Source organism: Scyliorhinus torazame, chromosome 17, assembly GCF_047496885.1.
Source record: "Scyliorhinus torazame isolate Kashiwa2021f chromosome 17, sScyTor2.1, whole genome shotgun sequence".
Taxonomy (NCBI): domain Eukaryota; kingdom Metazoa; phylum Chordata; class Chondrichthyes; order Carcharhiniformes; family Scyliorhinidae; genus Scyliorhinus; species Scyliorhinus torazame.
The window spans coordinates 132,659,840-132,682,717 of record NC_092723.1 but is presented as its reverse complement, the minus strand read 5'-3'; the positions used below and the strand labels follow the sequence as shown (position 1 = coordinate 132,682,717).

Below are 22,878 nucleotides of genomic sequence, written 5' to 3'. Positions count from 1 at the left end.
AATGCGACCCTCTACAAGAAGTGGGTAAAGTTTGGACTATTGTACCCGGCGCACCTATGAGTGACCTATGGGGGCTGAGAGCTGTATTTTGGATCTTAGGAGGAGGCAGTGGAGTTTGTGAGAGACAATGGACTGAGGAGAAGGTGGACCTTGAACTCTTGTGGAGGAGTTGTGATGCTGCTGTAAAAACCTTTGTTTAGTGCCTTTACTTTTTCCCCCCCTTGTTCTTGGCTCCAGTTCGGATTTTTGTTTTTTTGTTCTTTGTTAAGGGATGGGGGTGAGTTGCCTTTTTTCTATTCCTATTGTTAGGAGGGGTGCAATCAGTTGGGGGTAAGATGCTATTCGCCGGGGCGGGAACTGCCAGGCAAGCTGGGCAGGCTAGTTCACGAAGGCACAGTGGGGGGTGAGCTGAAGGTTAGCAAGGGGAGGGGGATTTGGGGGGGGTAGTACTGTTGACAGGGGTGGGGCCTTTAAAATGGAGGAGGAGGAGAGTTGATGACGGTGGACGCCCGAGGACGGGCCAAGGGAGGTGCGGGACATGGGCCGGAGGCTGGCCCAAGAGGGGCTGATTATGGGGGGAGACTTCAACACGGTCCTGGATCCAAGACTGGACCGGTCGAGCCCTAGGATGGGGAAGATATCAGCAACGGCTAAGGAGCTCTGGGGGGTTCATGGATCACATGGTGGGGGACTTGATCCGTGGAGATTTGAGAGGCCGAGGGGGAAAGAGTTTTCATTCTACTCCCATTTGCACAAGGTGTACTCCCAAATACATTTCTTTGTGCTGGATAAAATGTTGCTGGCAGAGGTATGGAGATGGTGTCGGTGGGTACGGTCTGGGAGGCACTGAAGGCAGTTATCAGGGGAATATTTATTTCTATTCGAGCACATGAGAAGGCGGAGCGGGTGGAGATAGAGAGGCTGGTGGAAGAAATCCTACAGGTGGACAGGAGACCCCCGAGGAAGGGCTTTTGAAAGGAATGCCAGAGGCTACAATTGGAATTTGGTGTACTAACCAAGGACAGCTGAGGAGGGTGAGAGCGGTGGCGTATGAGTAGGGGAAAAAAGCGAGCAGGATTCTAGCACATCAGTTGAGGAAGCAGGAGGTGGTGAGAGAGATCGGAAAAGTGAGAGCTGTATAAATCGGAACCCCCAGCCAGAGAGGATGAGGTGATTTTTGGGAAGGCTGGAGTTCCTGAAGGTGGATGGGGAGCTGGTAGAGGGCCTGGGGGCCCCATTTGGGGTTGGGGAGGTAATAGAGGGGCTAGAGGCGATGCAATTTGATAAGGCCCCGGGACTGGATGGATACCCGGTGGAATTTTATAAGAAGTTCTCAGGGGTGCTGGCACCATTATTGGTAAGGGCCTTTAATGAAGCAAAGGAGTTGGGAGTGCTCCCCCGCCGTTGTCGCAGGCATCGACCTCTCTCATTTTGAAGCGGGACAAGGACCCGGAAAACTGCGGGTCATATCGACCACCCCTTATTGGATGTGGTGCCAAACTCCTGGCAAAGATCCTGGCCCCACGGATCGAGGATTGTGTCCCAGGGGTAATAGGGGAAGTATAGACGGGGTTTGTTAAGGGGCGGCACCTGGCGACTAATATTAGGAGGCTCTTGAACGTTATCATTATGTCTACAGAGGGGCGCGAGGTTAAGGTGGTGATGGCTATGGACGCAGAGAAGGCCTTTGATCGGGTGGAGTTGGGTACTTATGGGAGGTCCTGGGACGGTTTGGGAAGGGATTTGTGGCCTGGGTCCAGATGCGTTATCAGGCACCGGTGGCAAACATGCGCACGAATTGGGTGAGGGCGGGGTATTTTAGGCTGTACCGGGGGACGAGGCAGGGATGTCCACTCTCCCCACTGCTGTTCGCCCTGGCTATAGAGCCTTTGGCAATGGCGCTCCGAGCTTCAAAGATCTTGCAGGGGATAGTGCGAGTGGGGGTAGAGCATAGGGTCTCGCTCCAAGTGGACAATTTCCTCTAATATATATCAGACCCGTTGGGGAGGGATTATGGGGATGCTAGAGGAATTCCGCCGGTTCTCTGGGAATAAATTGTATGTGGACAAAAGTGAGGCTTTTGCGATCCAGGCAAGGGGGCAGGAGAGGGGATTGGGGGAAGATGCCATTCAAGATGGTGGGAGGGAGCTTTAGGTACTTGGCTATCCAGGTGGCACGGGAATGGGATCAGCTCCACAAATTGAATCTGGGTAGCCTAGTAGAGCAGATGAAGGGGGACCTCCGGAGGTGGGACGTCTCCTGCTGCCTCTGGCGGGGAGGGTACAGACTGTGAAAATGACAGCCCTCCCGAGGTTGCTGTTTATTTTTCAGTGTCTCTCAATTTTTATCCACAAGGCATTTTTTAGGAAGATGAATGTGGTAATTTTGGGATTATTTGGGCTGGTAAAACCCAGCGGGCGAGGAAGGTGCTGCTGGAGCGGCGGGCGGGGGGGGGGGGGGGGCTGGCTCCTCTGAACTTTATTTTTTTATTTAAACATTTTTTTTAAAAATAAATATTTTATTGAACATTTTTGGTCAACCAACACAGTACATTGTGCATCCTTTACACAATATTATAACAACACAAATAACAATGACCTATTTTATAAACAAAAAATGAATAAATAATAAATAACAAAAATGAAAACTAACCCTAATTGGCAACGGCCTTATCACAAGTAACACTCTCCAAAAATATAATTTAACAGTCCAATATATAATTATCTGTCGCAATGACCTATACATATTATACAGTATATATTAACAACCCTGAGAGTCCTTCTGGTTCCTCTCTCCCCCCCCCCCCCCCCCCCCCCCCCCCCCCCCCGATCCTGGGCTGCTGCTGCTGCCGCCTTTTTTCCATTCCATCTATCTTTCTGCGAGGTATTCGACGAACGGTTGCCACCGCCTGGTGAACCCTTGAGCCGACCCCCTTAGAACGAACTTAATCCGCTCTAGCTTTATAAACCCTGCCATGTCATTTATCCAGGTCTCCACCCCCGGGGGCTTGGCTTCTTTCCACATTAACAATATCCTGCGCCGGGCTACTAGGGACGCAAAGGCCAAAACATCGGCTTCTCTCGCCTCCTGCACTCCCGGCTCTTGTGCAACCCCAAATATAGCCAACCCCCAGCTTGGTTCGACCCGGACCCCCACTACTTTTGAAAGCACCTTTGTCACCCCCATCCAAAACCCCTGTAGTGCCGGGCATGACCAAAACATATGGGTATGATTCGCTGGGCTTCTCGAGCACCTCGCACACCTATCCTCCACCCCAAAAAATTTACTGAGCCGTGCTCCAGTCATATGCGCCCTGTGTAATACCTTAAACTGAATCAGGCTCAGCCTGGCACACGAGGACGACGAGTTTACCCCACTTAGGGCATCTGCCCACAGCCCCTCCTCGATCTCCTCCCCCAGCTCTTCTTCCCATTTCCCTTTTAGTTCATCTACCATAGTCTCCCCTTTGTCCCTCATTTCCCTATATATATCTGACACCTTACCATCCCCCACCCATGTCTTTGAGATCACTCTGTCCTGCACCTCTTGTGTCGGGAGCTGCGGGAATTCCCTCACCTGTTGCCTCGCAAAAGCCCTCAGTTGCATATACCTGAATGCATTCCCTTGGGGCAATCCATATTTCTCGGTCAGCGCTCCCAGACTCGCGAACTTCCCATCCACAAACAGATCTTTCAGTTGCGTTATTCCTGCTCTTTGCCACATTCCATATCCCCCATCCATTCCCCCCGGGGCAAACCTATGGTTGTTTCTTATCGGGGACCCCCCCAAGGCTCCAGTCTTTCCCCTATGACGTCTCCACTGTCCCCAAATCTTCAGTGTAGCCACCACCACCGGGCTTGTGGTGTAGTTCCTCGGTGAGAACGGCAATGGGGCTGTCACCATAGCCTGTAGGCTAGTCCCCCTACAGGACGCCCTGTCTAATCTCTTCCACGCCGCTCCCTCCTCCTCTCCCATCCACTTACTCACCATTGAAATATTAGCGGCCCAATAATACTCACTTAGGCTCGGTAGTGCCAGCCCCCCCCATCCCTGCTACGCTGTAAGAATCCCTTCCTCACTCTCGGGGTCTTCCCGGCCCACACAAAACCCATGATGCTCTTTTCAATCCTTTTTAAAAAAAGCCTTCGTGATCACCACCGGGAGGCACTGAAACACAAAGAGGAATCTCGGGAGGACCACCATCTTAACCGCCTGCACCCTCCCTGCCAGTGACAGGGATACCATATCCCATCTCTTGAAATCCTCCTCCATTTGTTCCACCAACCGCGTTAAATTTAACCTATGCAATGTGCCCCAATTCTTGGCTATCTGGATCCCAGGTAACGAAAGTCCCTTGTTACCTTCCTCAACGGTAGGTCCTCTATTTCTCGACTCTGCTCCCCTGGATGCACCACAAACAACTCACTTTTCCCCATGTTCAATTTATACCCTGAAAAATTCCCAAACTCACCAAGTATCCGCATTATTTCTGGCATCCCCTCCGCCAGGTCTGCCACGTATAGTAGCAAATCGTCCGCATACAAAGATACCCGGTGTTCTTCTCCTCCTCTAAGTACTCCCCTCCACTTCTTGGAACCCCTCAATGCTATCGCCAGGGGCTCAATCGCCAGTGCAAACAATAATGGGGACAGAGGGCATCCCTGCCTTATCCCTCTATGGAGCCGAAAATATGCAGATCCCCGTCCATTCGTGACCACGCTCGCCATCGGGGCCCTATACAACAGCTGCACCCATCTAACATACCCCTCTCCAAAACCAAATCTCCTCAACACCTCCCACAAATAATCCCACTCCACTCTATCAAATGCTTTCTCGGCATCCATCGCCACTACTATCTCCGTTTCCCCCTCTGGTGGGGCCATCATCATTACCCCTAACAGCCTCCGTATATTCGTGTTCAGCTGTCTCCCCTTCACAAACCCAGTTTGGTCCTCGTGGACCACCCCCGGGACACATTCCTCTATTCTCATTGCCATTACCTTGGCCAGGATCTTGGCATCTACATTTAGGAGGGAAATCGGTCTATAGGACCCGCATTGTAGCGGGTCCTTTTCCTTCTTTAAGAGAAGCGATATCGTTGCTTCAGACATAGTCGGGGGCAGTTGTCCCCTTTCCTTTGCCTCATTAAAGGTCCTCGTCAATACCGGGGCGAGCAAGTCCACATATTTTCTATAGAATTCGACTGGGAATCCATCCGGTCCCGGGGCCTTTCCCGCCTGCATGCTCCTAATTCCTTTCACCACATCTTCTACCTCGATCTGTGCTCCCAGTCCCACCCTTTCCTGCTCTTCCACCTTGGGAAATTCCAGCCGATCCAAGAAGCCCATCATTCTCTCCCTCCCATCCGGGGGTTGAGCTTCATATAATTTTTTATAAAATGTCTTGAACACTCCATTCACTCTCTCCGCTCCCCGCTCCATCTCTCCTTCCTCATCCCTCACTCCCCCTATTTCCCTCGCTGCTCCCCTTTTCCTCAATTGGTGTGCCAGCAACCTGCTCGCCTTCTCCCCATATTCATACTGTACACCCTGTGCCTTCCTCCATTGTGCCTCTGCAGTGCCCGTAGTCAGCAAGTCAAATTCTACATGTAGCCTTTGCCTTTCCCTGTACAGTCCCTCCTCCGGTGCTTCCGCATATTGTCTGTCCACCCTCAAAAGTTCTTGCAGCAACCGCTCCCATTCCTTACTCTCCTGCTTCCCTTTATGTGCCCTTATTGATATCAGCTCCCCTCTAACCACCGCCTTCAGCGCCTCCCAGACCACTCCCACCTGGACCTCCCCATTATCATTGCGTTCCAAGTACTTTTCAATGCACCCCCTCACCCTTAGACACACACCCTCATCTGCCATTAGTCCCATGTCCATTCTCCAGGGTGGGCACCCTCCTGTTTCCTCCCCTATCTCCAAGTCTACCCAGTGTGGAGCGTGATCCGAAATGGCTATAGCCGTATACTCCGTTCCCCTCACCTTCGGGATCAACGCCCTTCCCAGCACAAAAAAGTCTATTCGCGAGTAGACTTTATGGACATAGGAGAAAAACGAGAACTCCTTACTCCTAGGTCTGCTAAATCTCCACGGGTCTACACCTCCCATCTGCTCCATAAAATCTTTAAGTACCTTGGCTGCTGCCGGCCTCCTTCCAGTCCTGGACTTCGACCTATCCAGCCCTGGTTCCAACACCGTATTAAAATCTCCCCCCATTATCAGCTTTCCCATCTCTAGGTCCGGAATGCGTCCTAGCATCCGCCTCATAAAATTGGCATCATCCCAGTTCGGGGCATATACGTTTACCAAAACCACCGTCTCCCCCTGTAGTTTGCCACTCACCATCACGTATCTGCCCCCGTTATCCGCCACTATAGTCTTTGCCTCGAACATTACCCGCTTCCCCACTAATATAGCCACCCCCCTGTTTTTCGCATCTAGCCCCGAATGGAACACCTGCCCCACCCATCCTTTGCGTAGCCTAACCTGGTCTATCAGTTTCAGGTGCGTTTCCTGTAACATAACCACATCTGCCTTAAGTTTCTTAAGGTGTGCGAGTACCCGTGCCCTCTTTATCGGCCCGTTCAGTCCTCTCACGTTCCACGTGATCAGCCGGGTTGGGGGGCTTTCTACACCCCCCCCCTTGTCGATTAGCCATCCCCTTTTTCCAGCTCCTCACCCGGTTCCCACGCAGCTGGCTGTATCTCCCCCAGGCGGTGCCCCCCCCCGCCCATCCCCTCCCATACCAGCTCCCCTTCTCCCCAGCAGCAGCAACCCAGTAATTCCCCCCTCCCACCCCTCCCCCGCTAGCGTAATTACTCCCCCCATGTTGCTCCCAGAAGTCAGCAAACTCTGGCCGACCTCGGCTTCCCCCCGTGACCTCGGCTCGCACCGTGCGATGCCCCCTCCTTCCTGCTTCTCTATTCCCGCCATGATTATCATAGCGCGGGAACCAAGCCCGTGCTTCTCCCTTGGCCCCGCCCCCAATGGCCAACGCCCCATCTCCTCCACCTCCCCTCCCCCCATCACCACCTGTGGAAGAGAGAAAAGTTACCACATCGCAGGATTAGTACATAAAACTCCTCTTTTCCCCCCCTTTTTAACCCCCCTCTTCGCCCCCCACATTCGCCCCACCACTTTGTTCAAATGTTCTTTTTAATAACCCGCTCATTCCAGTTTTTCTTCCACAATAAAAGTCCACGCTTCATCCGCCGTCTCAAAGTAGTGGTGCCTCCCTCGATATGTGACCCACAGTCTTGCCGGTTGCAGCATTCCAAATTTTATCTTCTTTTTATGAAGCACCGCCTTGGCCCGATTAAAGCTCGCCCTCCTTCTCGCCACCTCCGCACTCCAGTCTTGATAAACGCGGATCACCGCGTTCTCCCATTTACTGCTCCAAGTTTTCTTTGCCCATCTAAGGACCATTTCTCTATCCTTAAAACGGAGGAATCTCACTACTATGGCTCTGGGAATTTCTCCTGCTCTCGGTCCTCGCGCCATCACTCGGTATGCTCCCTCCACCTCCAACGGACCCGCCGGGGCCTCCGCTCCCATTAACGAGTGCAGCATCGTGCTCACATATGCCCCGACGTCCGCTCCCTCCGCACCTTCAGGAAGACCAAGAATCCTCCGGTTGTTCCTCCTTGCGTTGTTCTCCAGTGCCTCCAACCTTTCCACACATTGTTTCTGATGTGCCTCATGCGTCTCCGTCTTCACCACCAGGCCCTGTATGTCGTCCTCATTCTCGGCTGCCTTTGCCTTCACGACCCGAAGCTCCCGCTCCTGGGTCTTTTGTTCCTCCTTTAGCCCTTCGATCGCCTGTAGTATCGGGGCCAACAGCTCTTTCTTCATTTCCTTTTTGAGCTCTTCCACACAGCATTTCAAGAACTCTTGTTGTTCAGGGCCCCATGTTAAACTGCCACCTTCCGACGCCATCTTGGTTTTTGCTTGCCTTCCTTGCCGCTGTTCTAAAAGATCCACTGCAATCTGGCCACTCTCTCCTCCTTTTTCCATCCGTATCCAGGGGGGATTCCCTTCTGGTTTACCGCACAGTGTTTTTAGCCGTCAAAATTGCCGTTGGGGCTCCTATCAAGAGCCCAAAGGTCCGTTTCACCGGGAGCTGCCGAAATGTGCGACTCAGCTGGTCATCGCCGCACCCGGAAGTCGAACTCCTCTGAACTTTATTAACTATTACTGGGCGACGAATATATAGATTGTCAGGTAGTGGGGGAGGGGTTGGTGTGGGAGCGGGTGGAGGCGGCATCTTGTAAGGGCACGTGTTTGAGAGCATTGTTAACAGCACCTCTGCCGTTCTCGCCGGCTCGCTACACCACAAGTCCGGTAGTAGCGGCAGCCCTGAAGGTGTGGGGACAGTGACGGCAGCACATGGGTTTGAAGGGGGTGTCGGTGTGGACACCGATATGCAATAACTATCGGTTCGCTCCCGGGGGGCTGGACGTGGGGTTTTGGAGATGGCAGCGGACAAGGATCGAGAGGTTTGGGGACCTCTTTCTTGTTGAGGGTTTTCCGAGTTTGGAGGAGCTGGAGGAGGAGTTTGAGTTGCCAGGTGGGAACGGGTTCCGGTACCTGCAAGTGAGGGATTTTGTATGGAGGCAGGTCTCAAACTTTCCACGCCTCCCGCAAAGGGGGTTACAGGATAAGTAGATGTTGGGAATAGGAGTTGGGGAGGGGAAGGCCTCCGAGATCTATAAGGTGCTGATGGTGTGGGAGGGAGCCCCAATAGGGGAGGTGAAGAGAAAATGGGAAAAAGAGTTGGGGGGTTGGAGGGAGTTGGAGTTTGGGTTATGGGAGGAGGCCCTGTGGAGAGTTAACGTGTCCTCGGTGTGTGCCAGACTCAGCCTGATCCAATTCCAGGTGGTCCACAGGGCTCGTATGACTGTGGCCCGGATGAGCGGGTTCTTCGAGGTGGTGGAGGACAGCTGTGGGCGATGTGGAGGAAGTACTGGGAATCATATTCACACGTTCTGGACGATGAGTGGCCTTTGGCAGGGATTTGTGGATGTCATGTCAGTTGGGTTTTGTTTTTACGGGGAATGATGGTTATTTCATTGAGTGTTCTGTTGGATGTTATTGTTGAAAAGTGTTAAAATTATAAATTCCTCAATAAAATATTTCCTCCCTTGTCAGGTTTGCTATTAAATGCAAATATGCAGGAATAGGTGAAGTATCATGAATGCCAACCCTTTGCGTGTGCGTGCTCTCTCTCTCGCACACGCACGTCAGGGCAGGAACCCAACCAAAGTTTAGCTTTTTCTTTTGCATTGCATTGCACTATTACTTTTGAATTGCAAGCTAATTGCTGCCTAATCTTAGCTAATGCCTTGAGGGAAGCTGCAGGTGTAGGTAAATGCTACATTTAATTTTTTGATAAAATCTGACAGGAAGAAGTTCTGCTATGGTTTACTGCCATCAATAAAACTTTCCATTCATGTGGGATGCAATGAATAAAACTCGTGTGAAAAATAGAGTTTAGTGAAGACCGTTGAATAATACAGAAAGCCTTCAATTCAAAACGTGTCTGCTCTGTTTGATTCGCAATTGAGCAAATTTCCAAGTCTTCTTTGGCGATCACTCACTAACAAGTATGATTGTCCACCTGAGAAACCGTGTTACTGGTCATGGATTCTGTAGGTCCCTGCGTGGCTGATGAGCCCAATCCTAGAACCGTCTCTTGTTTTTTTAAAAAAAACAAACATTTTTTGGGGTATTTCAAATAACAGTTGCAGAATGAACAAGGAAAGAAGAGAAAAGAAACTGGGTTTCATACATAAAGTATTGTACAATGACATAGGTTTGAACGGGACTTTGCCGCCGACTTCCATCCTTGCAGAAGTCTCTGCCTGGCGTCCACCTCTTTTCCTGTCCAGAGCTCTGGGTGCTCTGATATCCCGAAGACCGCCACAGACGACTCCATCTCGACTCCCACCACCTTAGACATAGCCTCGAAGAAGGCTGTCCAGAATTCTCTGAGTTTGGGGCATGACCAGAACATGTGGGTGTGGTTGGCTGGACCTCTTGGCACCTTTCGCATTTGTCCTCCACCTCCGAGAAGAACCCGCTCATGCGTGTCTTGATGAGTTGTGTTCTGTTCACCACCTTGAGCTGCATCAGGCGTCGCCTGGCGCAGGAGGAGGTGGAGTTAATTCTCTGTGCAGTGTCTTGATCCAGGTCCTTCCCCTATCTCCGTGCCCAATTCCTCACCCCACTTTTGTCTGGTCTTGTCCAGTGGAGTCCCAACCTTATTCATAAACCTCCTGTATATGTCACCGCACTTGTCATCCCCCAACCAGTCCAGCCCCACCATAGTGTTCAGGAGTGTGTGCGTGGGTCTCTGGAGGAACTCTTTTGTCTCCTTGCAAAGTAAGTTACGCAGCTGCAGGTATCTCCGTTTGCTACCTTTCGGAAGTTTGAGCTTCTCTGTGAGATCCCTTGGGGCCCCCAATCTGTCGTCCACGTACATGTCATCTACTGTCACATCCCCTCCCCACGTCCCAAAGGTAGCGTTCATCCCTGCTGATGCGAACCCGTGGTTATTGCAGATGGCCAAAATGGCATCAAAACTGGTTCCACCTCCTAAGGGTTGGCCATTACCACCGGGCTCCTGGAGTGTGTGTGTGGGGGGAGCTGGGAGTGGTATGGTGGCCGGCGCTCAGAGAAGTCAATGTGCAGGAGGCCTCCTCCATTCGTACACAATCCGCCTCCGGCTCCCTTCTCCACGTTGACCTCGCACTGGTAGAACAGAAGATTTGGTAGGGCCAGGCACCTCACATGCCGCCCCATTTTAAAATGGAATTCCATATTCTAGGTACTTTTCTTCCCCAGACAAAGGCCATGATTAGTTTGTCAAACTTGGTGAATAAGGATTTGGGGATGAAGATAGGGAGCGATCTAAATATGAAGAGGAAACTAGGCAGCACGTTCATTTTGATCATCTGTGCCCTTGTGGCCAGCGAAAGAGGGAATGAGTCCCATCCTTGCAGGTCCCTCTTCATCTCCACCAGGCAGGAGAGGTTCCATGTGTGGACCCTCCAGGTGTGGCCCACTTGGATCTCCAGGTACCTAAACTTGGTCTGGGTTACTTTAAACAATAATCTTAGAATAGTCTTTATTATTATTGTCATTAACACGGCAATGAAGTTACTGTGAAAATCCCCTGGTCGCCACACTCTGGCGCCTGTTCGGATACACAGAGGGAGAATTCAGAATGTCCAATTCACCGAACAAGCATGTCTTTAGGGACTCGTTGGAGGAAACCGGAGCACCCGGAGGAAACCCACGCAGACACGGGGAGAACATGCAAACTCCGCGCAGACAGTGATCCAAGTGGAAATCGAACCCGGGACCGTGGCACTGTGAAGCAACAGTGCTAACCACTGTGCTACGGTGCACGGTAGTTCCTCCAGCTCCGTCCCCTCTGAGTGTTTACTTGGACGATTTCGCTCTTACCCAGGTTGAGTTTGTAACCTGAGAAGGCGCTGAGCTCCCTGATGAGTCTGGTTATCTTTCCCATGCTGGCTAGGGGGTTTGATGCATAGAGGAGCAGGTCATCCAAAGTCTTTATGTTAGAGCCGCATCTTTGACCACTTCTTTGATCAGTCCTTGGACTCTAGGTTGCTGGCATTCCTTTCTCTGGCTCCTTTTTCTGGGCCACCTTCTCCTGTCGGGTGTCCTCGAAGAATTGTGGCCCTTCAATCAGGAGGTTTCTTCAAGCAGGTCTTTTCTAAACAAGGGTCCCCCAGATGTTGACGTCTATGTTGAATTTCTTGAGGTAAGCCTTCAGGGTGTCTCCTGGGCACTACCTCTGTCCTCCTCTTGTTCAGGAGCCTTCCTTGAACTGGTTGAAGAAGATTTACTTTGGCAGTCAGGATTCTGACATCCTTCGCACACAGCAGGCCTAGTGGAGTTAATTTCGGATGATCATGGCCTTAATGCTGATGCTCTTGGTCCTTTCAAGGGCACTGATGTTAGTATGCCTGTCTTCCCAGCTGATGCGGAGAATCTGTCTCAGACAGCATTGATGGTTCTTCCCCAGGGTCTTGAGGTGGCGCCTGTACCCAAGTTTCTGAGCTGTAGAGAAAGAATTGGGAGGACGACCGCCTTGTACATGAGGATCTGGGTGTCAGCATGAATGTTCTTAGAAGTCGAAAGGAGACGCTGGCGGAATGAATACACTATTGGACTTCCATATCGGAGTCAGCCTTAGATGAGAGGTAGCTCCCCATGTAGGGGAAATGTTCTACGTTTGATAAGGTATCTCTGTTGATCTTGATGGAGGGAGAGGTAGGATCTTGTCTTAGGGCAGGTTGATAAAGGGCTTGGGTCTACTTGTGGTTGTGGCTGAGACTGATTTCTTCGGTATGCTTCCGCAAAAGTGTCAAGCATGGCTTGGAGATGGCGATGTCATCCGCATACTGAAATTTCATGAGCATTGTTGGTGTTTTCTTCTTAGATTTCAACTATTTGAGGTTGAAAGATTTGGGGCGGCCCGTTGAACAGTGGTTAGCATTGCTGACTCACAAGAAGCACTCAACTGAATAAATGTTAACAACTAGAATGCTTCCAATTTTCTGAATAAATTGAAAGATTGATAGATCAGGCCAGGTGATTGTTCATTGTTGGGGGACATTTTCTGATACTGGACTATGATATAAATTATAGTTGGCTCTGTAACTACATTTTTGCTCCTATATTACTTTTGAATAATCCTGCTGAGACAAAAGATACTCATTGGCTTAGATGCGTGTAGAAGAGGCAATTTGTAGGAATAGACAGTGTATGCACAATGCTTGTGTCATGTGAGAGTACCTTTAAGAAATGGGTGTTTATAAGAATAGGGATGGTAACGTGGTCTTGGGCCCAGGGGTGGTGAACAAAGTTTTTAACGAATTTTACAGTAAATTATATGAGTCGGAACCCCCGGCTGGAGTGGAGGGGATGAGGCAATTTCTGGATCAGTTGAGGTTTACGAGGGTGGAGGAGGACCTAGTGGAGGGGCTGGGAGCCCCAATTGAGATTGAGGAAATTATCAAGCGGCTGGAGGGCATGCAGTCGGGCAAAGCTCTGGGGCCGGATGGCTACCCGGTGGAATTTTATAATAAGTTCTCAGAGATATTGAGCCCACTGCTGGTGAGGACATTTAACGAGGCTAGAGAGAAGGGAATTCTCCCCCCGACAATGTCGCAGGCCTCGATTTCACTTATTCTTAAACGGGAGAAGGATCCTGAGCAGTGTGGGTCATATAGGCCGATCTCGCTTTTGAATGTGGATGCCAAGTTGTTGGCTAAGATACTGGCCACAAGGATAGAAGAATGCGTTCCGGGGGTGATTGGGGAAGACCAGACGGGATTTGTTAAGGGCAGGCAACTCAAGGCCAACGTTCGGAGGCTTTTAGATGTTATTATGATGCCCTCAGAAAGAGGAGAGGCGGAGGTGGTGGTAGTGATGGATGCAGAGAAGGCTTTTGATCGGGTGGAGTGGGAGTACCTGTGGGAGGCGTTGGGAAGATTTGGGTTTGGTGAGGGCTTTATTGGCTGGGTGAGGTTGCTCTACCAGGCGCCTTAGCGAGCGTGCGTATGAACCGGCTGAGGTTGGGATATTTTAAATTACATCGAGGGATGAGGCAAGGGTGCCCCCTCTCCCCATTATTGTTTGCTCCAGCTGTAGAGCCACTGGCCATGGTGCTAAGAGCTTTGAGGAACTGGCAGGGGCTGGTTTGGGGGGGGGGGGGGGGGGGGGGGGGGAGCACCGGGTCTCGCTCTACGTGGACGATTTGCTTTTGTGCATTTCTGGAGAGGATGGGGGAGGTTATGCGGATCTTGGAAAATTTGGCAGTTTTTCGGGGTATAAATTGAACATGGGGAAGAGCGAGATGTTCATGATTCAGGCTAGAGGGCAGGAGGAGAGACTGGGAGAGCTGCCACTTAGAATGGTAGGGAAGAGCTTTCGCTATCTGGGAATCCAGGTGGCTCGGAAATGGGAGGCACGGCATAAGCTTAATCTATCCCGGTTGGTAGAGCAAATGGAAGGGGATTTTAAGAGATGGGACATGCTCCCGTTGTCACTGGTGGGGAGGGTACAGACCGTGAAAATGACAGTCCTCCCCAGATTTCAGTTTGTCTTTCAGTGCCTCCCCCTCTTCATCCCTGAGGCCTTTTTCAAGCGGGTGAACAAGATCATTCGTGCTTTGTGTGGGCGAATAAAACCCCGCGGGTGAAGAAAATGTGGTTGGAGCGTAGTCGGGGGGAGGGTGGGTTGGCGCTGCCGAACATCTGCAACTACTACTGGGCGGATAACATAGCCACGATTAGGAAGTGGTAATGGGGGAGGGGTCATCATGGGAGCGGTTGCAGGTGGCATCATGTAAAGACACCAATCTGGGAGCATTGGTAATGGCACCTGTGCCATACTCGCCAGCCCGATACTCCATAAGTTCGGTAGTAATGGCGGCACTGAGGATCTGGGGGCAATGGAGGAGGTATAAAAAGGTGGAGGGTGCGTCGGTCTGGACCCCGGTTTGCAACAACCACAGGTTTGCACCAGGCAGGCTGGATGGCGGGTTCCAGAGCTGGCAGAGGGCAGGAATTAGAAGGATGGGGGATCTATTTATAGATGGGAGCTTTCCCAGCTTGAAGGGGCTGGAGGATAAATTTAAACTGCCGCCAGGGAATGGTTTTAGATATTTGCAAGTGCGAGACTTCCTGAGAAAGCAGGTGCCGGCCTATCCGCTGCTGCCGCCACGGGGATACAGGATAGAGTAGTTTCCAGTACCTGGGGAGGGGAGGGGAAGGTGTCGGATATCTACCAGGAGCTGTTGGAGGCGGAGGAAACACCGGTGGAGGAGCTGAAGGGCAAGTGAGAGGACGAGCTAGATGGAGAGTTAGAGGTGGGTCAATGGGCGGACGCCCTAAGCAAGGTGAATTCCTCCTCTTCATGTGTCAGGCTTAGCCTAATACAATTTAAGGTGGTCCACCGGGCACACATGAAGGTGGCGAGGCGGCGAGGATGAGGAAGTTTTTCGGGGTAGAAGATATGAAATGAAATGAAAATCGCTTATTGTCACAAGTAGGCTTCAAATGAAGTTATTGTGAAAAGCCCCTAGTCGCCACATTCTGGCGCCTGTTCGGGGAGGCTGATACGGGAATTGAACCGTGCTGCTGGCCTGCCTTGGTCTGCTTTCAAAGCCAGCGATTTAGCCCTGTGCTAAACAGCCCCTGCTAGATGTGTGAGGTGCGTGGGAACCCCAGCAAACCACGTCCACATGTTCTGGGCATGCCCGAAGCTCAGAGGGTTTTGGCAGGGGTTTGCAAAGGCAATATCCACGGTGCTAGGAACTCGGGTGGTGCCGAGTCCAGAGGTAGCGATCTGTGGAGTGTCGGACGAGCCATGAGTTCAGGGAGTGAAAGAGGCCGACGTCCTGGCCTTTGCCTTCCTAGTAGCCCGGAGACGGATCCTTTTAATGTGGAGGGACTCTAAGCCCCTGAGTGTAGAGACCTGGGTCAGTGACATGGCTGGGGTTCTCAGTCTCGAGTAAATAAAGTTTGCCTTAAGAGGGTCAATGTTGGGGTTCTCTCGGAGGTGGCAGCCGTTTGTCGACTTTCTCGGGGAAAATGAAAATGTCGGCAGAAGCAGCATTCTGAAGGGGGGGCGGGCGGATAGGTGTTAGATAATTGAGGTGTGTGAAGATTGGATCGGGTGAGGAAATGTTTATTTTACCATGTCAATGTTATTGTTTTTGTTATTGTTATAACAATTTTGCAAATACTTTAATAAAAATATTTTTTTACTTGTTTACTATTGCAGTGATGTCAGAGAGTGGGTGGAGCTGGGCTGTCTGTCAGCTTTTTACTTTCATTTTTGAGCAGGCTGCAGGGTGTGTTTTAGTTTCTTTTTCAGTGTTGGAGCTGAAGCCAGACCAAGCAGGGGTACTGCTCTTCTCTCTGCCATCAAAAGACTATCTCTTGATCATTTGGTGAATTCAGAATTATAAATGTTTTCAGTAGTGACTTTATCCTGATATGCTTCTGATAAAGGTTTTGTTTTTAAGTCGTATGGATGTTAAAAAGGAAAGCTTAAAGGTTTACTTAGTGTTGTCGTCTTTGGGAGATGTGTTTGAATTAATGGTTGCTAAGATGTTCACTGTATGTTTTAAAAAGGTTAACTTGAGTTCATAGAATAAACATTGTTTTGCTTTAAAAAATACTTTTCCATTTCTGCTGTACCACACCTGTAGAGTGGGCCGTGTGCTCCCCATACCACAATCTAGTAAAAGTTGTGGGTCACGTGAACTCCCACACTTTGGGGTTCTCTAAACCCTGGCCTATAACACTTGTTATTATCAGAAAGGACACAAAATGGCTGAACTAGCCACATCCCTGAAGAATAAGTTACAATCTGTAAACTACCTCATGAGAACCAGGTGTAGGTATTTATAGGGAGTATTTCAACAGCCGCTAATAACAACTTCACAGAACAAGGAGCACAATGTATCTTTAATAGCTCAAGGTCCCCAGCTGCACGCACGACATATCCTTATGTTAGTCTTGAGTGACTTGCATGAAGTTAGGAGCTGGTGAGACAACACCCACTTCAACCATAAATGTTTTAAACTGGGATGCTTAGAAAATTGATTGACTGCATGTAATGAATTGTGACGTGAAAATAGTTGATTGATTGTATGTAAATGAGAATTCAACTAATTCCGCCCCTTGAATCTGTATATTAACCCAATGAGAACCTTAGCTCAAGTGAGAAAGAGTATTGCGAGGCTGCGGAGCGTCCAAATCTTTCTCCCCAGATCTGATATAATAAACTGCTTTTTTACTCACTCAAAAAGCCTACGTGTGAATATTTTCACCTAACATTCATTGAATCGAAAAATGTTGTAAATATTTTATTTGGGAATTATTTAAGTTATAATTGTTTCCTCTGTTCAGAGGATTTCCCTACAAACAAAACCATTTTCTCCTGATCCCGAGTATCACTTCTAGTGTCACTTATAAAATTTAAGATTTACTGAAATTGAGGTGCTATGGAAGGAATTAATGTTCTTGTTACCTCTGAAGTTACTGACTTTTCCACTATCTGTTTCCACTATCTATTTGTACAAAAGGATTCAAGCATGTATCATTAGTTAGAGTAAAAAGAATACTTAACTAATACTTGAAATTCTTAGTCGTGCTATGGTGCTTGAGGATTTCTTGAAGGAAACCGTCATGTTAAAATGGAACATTTTGTATGTTCTTGAATGTGAACTCAACCTGCCAGTAATTGTTCCCCTGAACTTGTAATCTGTTGTATTGAAATAGCACACCAGTAAAGGGGGGAAGGGGGGTATGGAGGGTTGTTTTTCTGTACTGTGTTTTGTACTTAACCCTGTTGGGTTCCTTTTTCATTTTGTTATTGATATTTTATGAAAACCTTTAATAAAAATTTTTTTTTAAAAAGAAAGAAATAGCACACCAGCATTTTAGCAAGTATTTTAGCAAGTTTTATTTTTGGTGCCAAATTGAAATACTTTATCCAAGAAGAGGATAATCCGGCTATGTTGTACTGTGGCTAACTGTGCAAGTAACATGCACTGGTCATGATGGCGTTATGACACTTGCTCAAGAATGGGTGACTGGTTTCCCCACAAAATGAACATTCCTTTAAGGCTGCCGCACAAAGTTGCCAATGCTGCCATATCACAGTAATTTATACTAGCCATTTAGTAGTTTAATTTTTAAAAACACATTAATAATGATGTGCAAATCTTTTGTTACCCATAGTTGAGAGCTGAAGAAGCTATTCATGTAATTTAAAAAAAAAAAGAAGTGTTTAAATGACGAATACATGAAAATATACAAACTTTTAAAACATTATTTGCTTCATTCTTTTTCTGCTTATTTTTCAGGAGCCCTGAAGATCTTTCACGAGAGATTGTTCTGTTACAACAGCGTGAACTTGTCCTCAAGCAACAGAACTCTTCTGTCACTACCAGGTGAGTAGAGTTCTGGGACACGTAGTGAATGTTAGTTCTTAAGTTTTTAGGTAAACCAAATTTTAGGGAGGTGAAATGAGTTGCAGTGTTGTTTACCATCTGGAGTATGATTCATAAGCAAGATGAATGTTTTTGTACAACTCATGAGGTTCTATATTGCATGTGCTTTGTTTCTGGGTTTTCTTATGTGGGATACAGAATTTATTGTATGTGACTGAACCAATTCTTTTCCCTTTTTAAATTAGTTTCAATCAGAGCATGGTGCAACCAGCCCTATTGTCAACCATTATTAGTTGATTCACCAAAACTGCATGGAAGATCAATTGTACCGCCCACTCAATCCACAAAACAAAACCTTCCACGACATATTATAAACTTTAAATAAGCCCACCTCCCAAAAATTTACCAAAACCACCAAGGAGTAGCAATTCCTGAACCAGGTTGGACAGGATTGACTGAATGAAACTATCAGGATGTCTTGGGCTGAATTCTGTTGAATTTTGACAGAATGAAAGATTTTAATTTACTTCAGAAAAATTGATGAGGAAAATTAGTAGGAACGTGTTTCCGAAGCTAGTAAAATTCTAAAACGATGGCACAGATTGGTCTGCATACAGATATTAAGTTTAAGATTCTGAAATTTGAATTCTAGTGATCTTCCCACGTTGTTTTCTTTTAGAAGTCCATTCTTTTAAATGTAAAGTTGAAGCAGTTATTATCTTAATCATGCTTTGCAAATGTGTGATTATAGTACTTGCAAAAAATCTTAGCAGTATTCAGTAACATAAATGTGTCCCAGTTTGTATTTATTTTCAGAAGCATGACTTATTTGAACACCTTTGATCCTATTTTGTGGTGTTTGGAATATGAGCTGCCCATCAACTTCTTGGTTTTAGGCCTTAACATAACACTGGTTCTGACTCAACCGTTTCTAACTGAATGTGCCTTAATAGGAGTGAATGCCTTGAGAAATTAAGTGAGAGTTGGTAAATTTTGATCCAAATATTAAGATGTTTCATCACTTCCCCAGTATCACTGAGGCTATGGAACAACAGGATACTTAAGTTGGGTTTTTAAAAAACAGAATAAATTCTTCTGATTACAGTTGTCATTGCTAAAGTGTGCTCAAGCAAAGCATATATCTTTATTTTTTGGCTTTGAGTGAATGTCTAGTTTTTACTCGATTGCAATAATTCACCTGTATATTTTTGCAATAATTCACCTGTATATTTTTCCTCTTTTTTTTTTTAATAAATATTTTATTGAAAATTTTTGGTCAACCAACACAGTACATTGTGCATCCTTTACACAACATTATAACAATACAGATAATAATGACCTTTTTTATATAAACAAAAAACAAATAAATATTAAATAACAAAAATGAAAACTAGCCCTAATTGGCAACTGCCTTGTCACAGGCTACACCCCCCCCCCCCCCCCCCCCCCCCCCCGCCCAAATCCTGGGCTGCTGCTGCTGCCTTCTTTTTTCCCCCATCTATCTTTCCGCAAGATATTCGACGAACGGTTGCCACCGCCTGGTGAACCCTTGAGCCGACCCCCTTAGGACGAACTTAATCCGCTCTAGCTTTATGAACCCCGCCATGTCATTTATCCAGGCCTCCACCCCCGGGGGCTTGGCTTCTTTCCACATTAGCAATATCCTGCGCCGGGCTACTAGGGACGCAAAGGCCAAAACATCGGCCTCTCTCGCCTCCTGCACTCCCGGCTCTTGTGCAACCCCAAATATAGCCAACCCCCAGCTTGGTTCGACCCGGACTCCTACTACTTTTGAAAGCGCCTTTGTCACCCCCACCCAAAACCCCTGTAGTGCCGGGCATGACCAAAACATATGGGTATGATTCGCTGGGCTTCTCGAGCACCTCGCACACCTATCCTCCACCCCAAAAAATTTACTGAGCCGTGTTCCAGTCATATGTGCCCTGTGTAATACCTTAAACTGAATCAGGCTTAGCCTGGCACACGAGGACGACGAGTTTACCCTGTTTAGGGCATCTGCCCACAGCCCCTCCTCGATCTTATATTTTTCCTCTTAAGTGTCGTTTAGTGATACCTTGGTGCTATTTTACTGACTGGTGTATCTTCAAAAGTTCCCCACAAGAGTTGTTTTAAAAAAAAAAAAGATATGAAGCAGAAAATGGGAATACTTATTATTGGGAAATGCTGCAGGGACTAGTAAAACCTAATGATCTTTGTTCCAGCATGAAATGCTCGTTATCACTTCCTACTGAGTCTTGGGTGCTTTTGAGTTTTCTTTAGGGTGGGTGAGTGTTGAGGAAAAATACATATAGTTTAGTAAAACTAATGCCTCATTTTGCTGCACATCAGCTCTATATTTATGATTGACTCCAGTAACTGCAGGAGAGGTTACTATGTACTACTTTGCTACTTTTGTTTATTGGATGATTTCTCTTTATTTGTGATGAAGGATTTTTAATGCACTTTAAATATCTACCAGAAATGAGAACATTTCGCCATTTGACAGATTTCTGACATTTGAATTTTAGAATTTCGCCATTCTAAATATAACTCCAGTCTTTGTCCCGCTGTAGTCCACCTGGGGCTGAACAATAGAAAGTGCAAGTGTCGGTGAGAGGTGCAAGTGATGCAGAGTTGTGACTGGAAGAACAGCGAGTGTGGGAGAGCAGAATCTGTGAGGAGATGATTCTCTAAACGCACATCCTGCCTCTACCATGTTCGCTGCTGCAGCTGCTCCATAGACAGATTCCCTCCCAACTGCTCTTGCTGCTCCCCTGGAGACAGAATCTATGATTTAGAGGCGCAGAAAAGGTGGAAGGAAACCTGTGATTGGAGATTGAGGAGCGGTTACTCTGGCTGGCCCTGTAGCTGCCATGCAAGAAACTTTTGGTTGTGCTGTCACCAAAGCAGAATAAGGAGGGAAAGAAAGTCAGGCAGGATGTGGCCCAAAACCCAGAGCTGATTTGGTTGGGGGTCTGTACCCAACTGGGTTGAGGTCGGGTACTGTACGGGGCCGGGATTGGAATTCTGTATCGGGTTGAGGTAGGGTTCTATACTGGGACAGCTGTTGCTCTGGATGTGCAATGCTTCTTTTGTTCAAGAGGGGGAACTCGATCTGGAATTGCTCTTGCAACAACCGGTAACCGACTCTTCGTCTAAGGGGATTGCATGCCCCATCTTTTAAACATGGGACCGTGATCAGCTGGGTGATATTTTAAATTGTAAGGGAGGGATGATATAATGTTGTGGGAAAATGGCTACCCTTATTCCCACAGTGTTGTGTCAAACTGAACCTTGAATGAATTGATTCTTGGCTGCAGCATAGTTCCATTGAGTCAGTTATGATCCATCAGTTCAGCTGTGATGATCAATTGGATCTGGGAACTTCCTGACTTATGAGGCTAGTGGATGGATTTCTCGTCCTTCACGATTTTAACTGTTAACATTTTAAGTAAATAAATTTGCGATTGTCATGGAATGGGAGAATGATGGCAAACGAGAAACTAAACGAGCAACCATTCAGAAATTCATTTGATCTATAACTAGGTGACATAAACTGCTGCTTGTGCCTGTCGGACTTCTGTTTCATTGCATAAAATTATTGGAATTTGAGATGAAACTGATTTTATTATTGGAAATTGGAAATTGTAATTAAAATCCAAAATTGAGAGATGATACTAAGAGTGGTGTCCTGAACACCTCGTGTTAACTGCTTTGAAAGGCTGGGACTGAATCACCGTGTCTTCCTGGTGATGAATCAAGACTTTTCAGATGGTAACCTGAGCCCATTGGTCTATTAATTTCATCAATTTGATTGGTTTAGAAGTATTTGCATTTCACTACAGATCATAAAACATGGTACAATTTTCCAGCTCGTTATGTTGCAACTGCTTTGACCTATGATGTATGCATGATTCCTAGTCTCAAAAAAAATTTCAGACCTTTTTTGCCATTGGCCATTGTCATCCTTGTGTGTGCATGCCATTCTCACCCAACTTTGAAAATACGAATAACTATGGATAAGGAAGACCATAAGAAATAGGAACAGGAATAGATCATTCGGCTCCTTGAGCCTGCTCCGCCATTCATTAGGATCATGACTGTTCCGACATTCCTCATGTCCATTTTTCTGACCTTTCTCCGAAACCTTTGATTCCTTTGCTGATCAAGAATCTATCTATCTCCACTTTAAATAAACACAGGATTCTAACCCCACAGTTCTCTGTGGCAAGGAGTTCCAAAGACTCTCAACCCTCTGAGAAAAGAAATTACTCCTCATCTCAGTCTCGGGGTGCCAATTTAAGCCTATGTCCTCTGGTCCTAGACTCTCCCATGAGGGGAAACATCCTCTCAGCATTTATCCTGTCAAGCTCCTTAAGAATCCTATATGTTTCAATGAGCTCACCTCTCATTCTTCTAAATGCCAATGAGTAGAGTCCCAACCTGTTTAACCTTTACTCATAAGATGACCCCTCTGTGGCAAAATGGCAACGGCCTGAATCTTAAGCCCGATGCAGAATTGGACACCTTAAATTAAAGTCACAGTCAGAACCACAGACAAACCAAACATGGATATACTGGACAGAGACATACAGGGGATCGGAAGATAATTGGCCCCATTCAAATGGATCGGTTGTTGTGGATTGCCCGGATAAAGCCAGACTTTTGCCACCTAGATTTCCTGCCGTTACCTTGTATGGTACACTGTTAGGTGCGGACATGCGCCTTAGGATGGACCCCTGGGGGAGAGGCAGGGGGGAGAGTTCCTGGTGTCCTGTAGAATTGCAATTGCCAACTCCATTGGGTATTGCGACCCCAGCCCAGCGGCCTCATTGGCTAAGGGCCAGAGAAACCTCTGGAAGGACGTGAAGAGGA

General features: G+C 47.8%; 1 protein-coding gene across 4 annotated transcripts in view; it reads left to right on the top strand.

Annotated features, from left to right (window-relative positions):
- mad1l1 (mitotic arrest deficient 1 like 1) overlaps nucleotides 1-22,878 on the top strand; it is a 1,358,866-nt gene that overhangs the window by 106,256 nt on the left and 1,229,732 nt on the right. For all 4 annotated transcript variants that reach the window (XM_072481041.1, XM_072481043.1, XM_072481040.1 and 1 more), the window contains exon 10: nucleotides 17,917-18,003. In XM_072481041.1, coding sequence (XP_072337142.1) covers nucleotides 17,917-18,003 — 87 coding nt within the window. The remainder of the gene's footprint in view (nucleotides 1-17,916; nucleotides 18,004-22,878) is intronic.